At 33.3% G+C, this 9,961-nt stretch overlaps 1 protein-coding gene across 1 annotated transcript; it reads right to left on the reverse strand.

Moving 5' to 3' along the window:
• Positions 1-4,091: 4,091 nt before the first annotated feature.
• LOC130981095 (uncharacterized) lies at positions 4,092-5,255 on the reverse strand. The gene has a single exon (XM_057904722.1). It carries the CDS (start codon positions 5,253-5,255, stop codon positions 4,092-4,094), a length of 1,164 nt encoding a protein of 387 aa, XP_057760705.1.
• Between the last annotated feature and the right edge of the window lie 4,706 nt (positions 5,256-9,961).

Consider the following 9,961-nt stretch of genomic DNA (forward strand, 5'->3'; position numbering starts at 1 on the left):
CTTGTTCTTGTTCCAAGATATCACTTGTTCTTCAACTTGATGAATGTGATGATCCGTGACACTCATCATCATTCTCACCTATGAACGTGTGACCGTCAATCACCTTCGTTCTACCTTAGATTGGGTGGATATCTCTTGGGTTCTTTAACCGGAATCTTCGTGGTATAAGCTAGAATTGATGACTGCATTCAAGAGAATCCGGAAGGTCTAAACCTTGTCTGTGGTATTCTGAGTAGGATTCAATGATTGAATGACTGTGACGAGCTTCAAACTCGCGATTGTGGGGCGTTAGTGACAGACGCAAAAGAATCACTGGATTCTATTCCGACATGATCGAGAACCGACAGCTGGATAGCCGTGCCGTGACAGGGTGCGTTGAACATTTCCACTGAGAGGACGGGACTGTAGCCATTGACAACGGTGATGCCCAACATACAGCTTGCCATGGAAAGGAGTAAGAAGGATTGGATGAAGACAGTAGGAAAGCAGAGGGACGGAAGGGACAAAGCATCTCCATTCGCTTATCTGAAGTTCTCACCAATGAATTGCATAAGTATCTCTATCTTTATCTTTATGTTTTATTCATATATCATCCATAACCATTTGAGTCTGCCTGACTAAGATTTACAAGGTGACCATAGCTTGCTTCATACCAACAATCTCCGTGGGATCGACCCTTACTCGCGTAAGGTTTATTACTTGGACGACCCAGTGCACTTGCTGGTTAGTTGTGCAAAGTTGTGATGCCATGGTATTGAGCACAGAGTCTTTGGGGCCATTACTAGGGATTATTTGAGTTGTGAAAAGAAGAGATCACAATTTCGTGCACCAATAAGCTAATAAAAAACGATAAACAGGAAATCGTGTCACACTCGCATGGATATTCGTAAACGGATAGGAAAAATCAAAAGGAAGCTGAAAACATATATACATATCAGAGTTCCAAAACTTAGATAGCAAGCTCCAGACTCGACCTGCGAAGCTAAGGCCGGCCAGAGTATATGATTATATATATACAACCCAAAATAAAAGTCAAACCACGAAGTAAACCCTGTATCTCCAAGTCGACCTCTAGGAGGGACAAAACACAAAATGTACATGTGGAGATTCTATAAACATGTATACATAGCCCAAAATCAAAATATGATAGTCAAAAAGGTAGTTCTTCGCTTGTAAGGAGGATACCCAGACGCTCAACGAGGTGTCTCTCGACCTGCATCTGAAAAACAACAACATGGTATGGGATGAGAACCAGAGGTTCTCTGTATGGTAAAGGTGCCCGCATAGTTACTATAAAAGGTCTCGGGAAAGCCAGAGGCATTCCTAGAACTCCGACACTCAAAATCATTCTTAAATAAAATAAACTAAACCAAAAGTTAGATAAGTTATCTAACGTATTCTAGTTCTGAATCTAACTTTAACTTAATACTTCACTTTCTGTCGCCTCCAATCCTCCGAATCACTGGTGGAACAACCCTCTCTCCTCACACCTTTGTTAAGAGGGATTTCTCAGAAAACATACACATACAGTTCAAGCAAGGAAAACACAGATACAGAAGCATTTACAGCAAGTATAACAAGTAGCGGATAAGCAGAATTAAACAGTTAAGCAAACCAAAACAATGCACACTCAAGCAAACAAACAAATGCATATGATGTATGCCTGTCCTATGGCTAATGAGTCTCATCTGTCGGTTATAAGCCAACCCGACATGTCCTGGTGGTTAACCATTGGACAGTCCCTCTGTGCGCGCATCCCCAAGCTCAATAATATACCATGGAGTCAAACTCTAAGCTCAAATATAATATTCCATGGAGTCACACTCCAAGCTCAATAATATAGTATTCCATGGAGTTAAACTCCAAGCTCAATAATATGGTATTCCATGGAGTTAAACTCCAAGCTCAGTAATATTCAATATTCATATTTATATGCATGCCCATGGGGGAATCCGGGGAGTTAGAGTGCCCGGTCACATCTTGCGACAGAGGGTCAACAAATAGTCTCAAATACACAAGCTACATGATAATCTCTTTCTTTGTAAAATACCACCTTAAATCAAACTCCAATTCTCATAGAAATTTTGGCAGTATCTCCTCTAAAGCTCGAATTTCTGCCACCCTTCAAGGGTCCCAACTATCAAATCAAACACCTCTCAATCCTTCAAATCATTTCCGGTAACAAATTATTTCAAAATCAAACAAATACCAATATTAAATCTTTTCCCAAAACCAACCAACTTCAATAGCAAATTATTAATAACAGCTAAATCACATATATTATACCATATACACAATCCATCAATTATTCACTCAGTTCATTCCTATCTTAAGGTCATCTAGCCTAAGTTTTCACGTGACATTAAACATTAACTACGAGAAACCAAAACCATACCTTCGTACGGAATCAAAATATTCAAAGCTAAAGAGAAGCTTTCTAAGTGAGCTATCAAAGAAGAAAATGTCCAGAATCGTTTGTGCCTCCTAAAACTCCCGTTGGCCAAACCCAAAGGAAAAAGGAGCTACGTTACTGTCAACTTTCACTAATAAAAAATGGTACTAACATGTAGAGGAGGAGGTTACGAATACTCTTACCAGATTAGATATTTTATTGGAGTTACGAATTTCAAAAAAAATCGAAGCCGAAAGTTTAGAAAGATTTACGTTCTTTCTTTTTTTTTCTCTTTGTTACGCTCTTCTCTCTCTTTTTTGTTTTCTTACGGTATTCATATATATATATATATATATATATATATATATATATATATAACTTAAGAAAGCAAGCCGCCTTAGGCTTTCTTTATTATATATACATAAGGATAATGATAACTTTAGTGGATATATATATATATATATATATATATATATATATATATATATATATATATATAATGAATGAAGTATTAGGTTAAATAGTGAATAATAATAATAGTACAGGAACGAACTTTAGTGAATAATATATATATATATATATATATATATATATAAAACTTAATCTAAAATATAAACCGCCTTTGATTTCCATCCTTTATAATTAATAATAGTAATAATAATACTAGCAATAGCAATGATGGTTATGTAATAATAATAATAAATGTAATAATAGTAGTAATAATAGTAATGCAATGAATATAATATATATAAATTTATAATGCAATTTAATACTTACGGCAATTATATACAATATTTATAATAATAATAATAATAATAATAATAATAATAATAATAATAATAATAATAATAATAATAATAATAATAATATGGATTTGATTAAATTTAAATTATTATAAAATTAGTTCAATTATTGATAATAAAAATAATTTTCTAAAAATAAGGAATTCTAATTTTATAAAATAAATTATAACTTATTTATATTTATATTTTTAAAATTGAGGGTCGCTACATTCTACTCACCTTACAAAAATTTTCGCCCTCGAAAATTGATATAAAATAGAAAAGATTCATACTAACGTAACTTCCTTTCTTAAACATGTCAAAGAAAAACAGAAAGGTTTGGCATGCTTAGTTTATAAATCCAGGATATTCTTTTGGCTTAAAAGTCTACGCAAAGCAGAAGATACAAGATAGACTCGATGCAGAAAGGTTATAAGGCAGGTTGGTATTAGAACGACGGGTTTATCTTCCCTAATACTCGCTTCATCTAGCTCCTAAATTCTGCCGATTCTAATGGTGTCACCTTACGTAATATAATCGAAACTGGTTCAGCCTCTAACACTAAATCTATCACAACTTACTCTTTCTCTTGACACTTAACCGATTATCAATTACGGGTTCAATCTATGTCGTGTCTCTTCCTCGTAACTTACCATCTCTGGATTTCAGGTAATTGTCTCGCACAGCTCTCAACATTTTCGGTCCCATATGTATAACTTAAGTTGTATGCTCATAATAGTTCGACGCACTACTGCTGTGCCACTCTTATTATTATTCTCCAAGAATTTAATCACTTTTCTAGGCTGACTAACTATCGTTCTGTCTCACCATTCAGAGGTCTTTAGTCGATCGCTCAATTGAAAATCACAAGGCTCACAACTCGGTAATGTACTACAATGAATGCTACGTGTTATTTACTATGCAAGGCAGTCAGAAATTTCGATTATCAGTGCGTGATTACCTCTAATCGAAGTATCTGCGGTTCCAGCACCATCTGCTATCATAGTGAACACGCGTCCCTGATGTTGTGCCTTTCCAGCTTCTTGATTCTTCTTCTTTTCTGGACAATTCCAAGACAAATGCCCAGCTTCACCACAGTAGTAGCATACACCTAAACCAGCCCTGCACGGAGTATTCGGGTGGTACTTTCCACACCTCCTACAAGTTAAATCATTCGGTGGGGTCTGAGCTTGCTTTCCTTTGCCTCTTCCCTGGCTGTTATTATTACTGAATCTCTGGAAGTTATCCTGACCCAAATGTGGTTGTGGGGTGTAACCGCTTCGCTTAAAATCTTGTCCTCTAGGGGCGAAGTTCCTTCCCTGATCTCTCCTAACAAAAATTCGCTGATCACTCTTATCTGATGTCGCCTTTCTCAGACAATCCTCAGCAACTCTACTTTTGTTTACCAGTTCTGAAAACACTCTGATCTCCATTGGTGCAACGAAGCTCAGAATATCACTTCGAAGACCTCCCTCATACTTAATACATTTCCACTCAGTAAAATCTTCAGGCGCACCTTGACAAATACGAGAAAAGCGACATAACTCCTCAAACTTGCTAGTATACTCAGCAACAGTCATCTGTCCCTGCTTTAACTGCATCAATTCAAGTTCCTTGGCATTTCTGGCTGAATTAGGAAAGTATTTCTTATAGAACTCTGTTCGAAAAACCTCCCAAGGAATCACAGCGCCATTTGGCTGCAGGATACGTCGTGTCCCCTGCCACCAATGCTGAGCCTCACCCTGCAGCTGATAAGTTCCAAACTCAACCCATTGCTCCTCAGGAACCTGCTGAGCCTGCAGTGCCCGTTCCATATCTTGAATCCAATTATCTGCATCTGTGGGATTTGAGGTTCCCCTGAAGGTCGGAGGGTGAACTTTTAGAAATGTAGCAAGTGTCATGGGACCGTCCTCATCATTATTGTTTCCGTGATTACCCAGTGCCTCGGCTGTTGCCTGCATAGCCGCAGCCATATTCCCCAGGGCAGCCATGAAGTCTACTGGATCATTCCCTGCCGGGCCAGGAGTAACGGTGCCTATCCTACCTCTACCTCGGCCGCGACCGCGTCCGTGAGTCGACATCTGGTCCCTTCACACACCAAACAAGTGATATTAAGTTGATCAGTCTCAATATCGCAAGTCTAATGCTTCAAGTTCTAAATGCATGCTCATGAACATTTATGCCACATATATCAATCAGATATCCTAATAGCACATACACACACCCAGAGTATGCCCAGAAGCATAATCAGTTCATCCCTCAGGCTCTATAAGAACGAACTACTCTGATACCATAATGTAACACCCTACCAAACAGGGCCTTACGCTTAAGTCGTAAAGCAGAGGTGGCAAGGTATTACGACTTCTAAAAGAAAAGGATATGTACATAGATATAGTTTGATGAAGTCATATCTAGGAGCCTTGAAGGATAAGCTAATCAAAAATGATAAACAGGAAATCGTGTCACACTCGCATGGATATTCGTAAACAGACAGGAAAAATCAAAAGGAAGCTGAAAACATATATACATATCAGAGTTCCAAAACTTAGATAGCAAGCTCCAAACTCGACCTGCGAAGCTAAGGCCGGCCAGAGTATATGATTATATATATACAACCCAAAATAAAAGTCAAACCACAAAGTAAACCCTGTATCTCCAAGTCGACCTCTAGGAGGGACAAAACACAAAATGTACATGTGGAGATTCTATAAACATGTATACATAGCCCAAAATCAAAATATGACAGTCAAAAAGGTAGTTCTTCGCTTGTAAGGAGGATACCCAGACGCTCAACGAGGTGTCTCTCGACCTGCATCTGAAAAACAACAACATGGTATGGGATGAGAACCGGAGGTTCTCTGTATGGTAAAGGTGCCCGCATAGTTACTATAAAAGGTCTCGGGAAAGCCAGAGGCATTCCTAGAACTCCGACACTCAAAATCATTCTTAAATAAAATAAACTAAACCAAAAGTTAGATAAGTTATCTAACGTATTCTAGTTCTGAATCTAACTTTAACTTAATACTTCACTTTCTGTCGCCTCCAATCCTCCGAATCACTGGTGGAACAACCCTCTCTCCTCACACCTTTGTTAAGAGGGATTTCTCAGAAAACATACACATACAGTTCAAGCAAGGAAAACACAGATAGAGAAACATTTACAGCAAGTAGAACAAGTAGCGGATAAGCAGAATTAAACAGTTAAGCAAACCAAAACAATGCACACTCAAGCAAACAAACAAATGCATATGATGTATGCCTGTCCTATGGCTGATGAGTCTCATCTGTCGGTTATAAGCCAACCCGACATGTCCTGGTGGTTAACCATTGGACAGTCCCTCTGTGCGCGCATCCCCAAGCTCAATAATATACCATGGAGTCAAACTCCAAGCTCAAATATAATATTTCATGGAGTCACACTCCAAGCTCAATAATATAGTATTCCATGGAGTTAAACTCCAAGCTCAATAATATGGTATTCCATGGAGTTAAACTCCAAGCTCAGTAATATTCAATATTCATATTTATATGCATGCCCATGGGGGAATCCGGGGAGTTAGAGTGCCCGGTCACATCTTGCGACAGAGGGTCAACAAATAGTCTCAAATACACAAGCTACATGATAATCTATTTCTTTGTAAAATACCACCTTAAATCAAACTCCAATTCTCATAGAAATTTTGGCAGTATCTCCTCTAAAGCTCGAATTTCTGCCACCCTTCAAGGGTCCCAACTATCAAATCAAACACCTCTCAATCCTTCAAATCATTTCCGGTAACAAATTATTTCAAAATCAAACAAATACCAATATTAAATCTTTTTCCAAAACCAACCAACTTCAATAGCAAATTATTAATAACAGCTAAACCACATATATTATACCATATACACAATCCATCAATTATTCACTCAGTTCATTCCTATCTTAAGGTCATCTAGCCTAAGTTTTCCCGTGACATTAAACATTAACTACGAGAAACCAAAACCATACCTTCGTACGGAATCAAAATATTCAAAGCTCAAGAGAAACTTTCTAAGTGAGCTATCAAAGAAGAAAATGTCCAGAATCGTTTGTGCCTCCTAAAACTCCCGTTGGCCAAACCCAAAGAAAAAAGGAGCTACGTCACTGTCAACTTTCACTAATAAAAAATGGTACTAACATGTAGAGGAGGAGGTTACGAATACTCTTACCGGATTAGATATTTTATTGGAGTTACGAATTTCAAAAAAAATCGAAGCCGGAAGTTCAGAAAGATTTCCGTTCTTTCTTTTTTTTCCCTTTGTTACGCTCTTCTCTCTCTTTTTTCTTTTCTTACGGTATTTATATATATATATATATATATATATATATATATATATATATATATATATATATATATATATATGACTTAAGAAAGCAAGCCGCCTTAGGCTTTCTTTATTATATATACATAAGGATAATGATAACTTTAGTGGATATATATATATATATATATATATATATGTATATATAATGAATGAAGTATTAGGTTAAATAGTGAATAATAATATATATATATAATGAATAAAGTATTAGGTTAAATAGTGAATAATAATAATAATAGTACAGGAACGAACTTTAGTGAATAATATATATATATATAACTTAATCTAAAATATAAACCGCCTTTGATTTCCATCCTTTATAATTAATAATAGTAATAATAATACTAGCAATAGCAATGATGGTTATGTAATAATAACAATAAATGTAATAATAGTAATAATAATAGTAATGCAATGAATATAATATATATAAACTTATAATGCAATTTAATACTTACGGCAATTATATACAATATTTATAATAATAATAATAATAATAATAATAATAATAATAATAATAATAATAATAATAATATGGATTTGATTAAATTTAAATTATTATAAAATTAGTTCAATTATTGATAATAAAAATAATTTTCTAAAAATAAGGAATTCTAATTTTATAAAATAAATTATAACTTATTTATATTTATATTTTTAAAATTGAGGGTCGCTACATAAAACTATTTGATATTTTTGTATTTAATATAATTAAAAGATGTACTATGTAAAAAAATATGTTTGTATTAAAAAATATGTATTAAAAGAAAATATTTTAATTTGAATTTATATTAAATACATATTTTTTAATACAAACATATTTTTTAAAATAATACATCTTTTAATTATATTAAATACAAAAATATCAAATAGTTTTAACTTTGAATTTCTTGTAAAATAATCTCTAATAATTTTATTTATTATTATTATTATTATTATTATTATTATTATTATTATTATTATTATTATTATTATTATTATTATTATTATTATTATTAAGTGACTATATATATATATATATAAAAGAATCTAATGAATAAATTTATCATTATTTTTATCTAGCAAATACAAAAAATTATGGTTCAATATTATTATGTAATTAATAATAATAATAATAATAATAATAATAATAATCATCATCATCATCATCATCATCATCATCATCATCATCATCATCAATAAAATAATTAGAAATTATTTTACAAAAAATTCAAGGTTAAAACTATTTGATATTTTTGTATTTAATATATTCAAAAGATGTGCTATTTTGAAAAATATGTTTGTATTTAAAAAATATGTATTTAATATAAATCCAAATTAAAATATTTTCTTTTAATATATAATTTTTTAATACAAACATATATATTTTCTTTTACATAGAACATCTTTTGATTATATTAAATACAAAAATATCAGAGTCACCAAAAAAAAAATACAAAAATATCAAATAATTTTAACCTTGAATTTCTTGTAAAATAATCTATTATTATTATTATTATTATTATTATTATTATTATTGTTATTATTATTATTATTATTATTGAGTGAATATATATATATATATATATATATATATAAGAATTTAATGAATAAATTTATCATTATTTTTGTCCAAAAAATACAAAAAATATAGTACAGTATTATTGAGTAATTAATAATAATAATAATAATTTTATTTTTGGACGGAGGACTATTATGTTTAACAGAGAGAAACGTTGGGGATTGATTTGTACATTAGTTTTTCTTGGGGACTAAAATGTATGTTTTTAAAATCTTTGGGGGACTGATCTGGGTAATTACTTTGCCGGAAAATGAATTAGGGACTGATTTGTCTGCTGGAGTAAAACCTTGGGGATTGATCTGTGTATTAATTTTTTTTAGGGATTAAAATGTCCGATTCTAAAATTCTTGGGACTGATTTGGGTAATTACTCAATTAAATAGATTGCCAATTTGCTATACTAGAACTTTGCAGATATATATTGTTAACAAAAGCACTCTCTTTCCCCGCAAAGGAAAACAAAAATAAAACACCCTGAGGGCCGCCTCCGCCTCAGTTTTGGATTGCGGTGATCCTTCTCTACTTCTCGGCTCTTCTCCTCCGCCCCCTCCCCCTTAAAACCTCCTTCTAATTCACCTATTTCCCTTTTCTTTCTCCTTTCTAACCATTTATCATTCTCCTTTTTACGGTCTCATTTTCATTTTTTTGTCAAACACACTTCCACTACTACAACTACTCTTTTTAGTCGTTCACATTGTTCTACTATTGCTCTCTTTTTTCACCGGCTTTTCTCTCCTCTTTCGTATCCTCTTTTTCAGTTTCTCTGTTTGTTTGAGTTTGCCTACTTGTTCTTTTTTCTATTTTTTTTAATATTTGAGATCTAAATTTAGATCTAAAATAATTTTTTGTGGTGTATTGTTATTTTTGTAAGTTTTTTGATATG

This window comes from Arachis stenosperma, chromosome 5 (assembly GCF_014773155.1).
Source record: "Arachis stenosperma cultivar V10309 chromosome 5, arast.V10309.gnm1.PFL2, whole genome shotgun sequence".
NCBI lineage: Eukaryota > Viridiplantae > Streptophyta > Magnoliopsida > Fabales > Fabaceae > Arachis > Arachis stenosperma.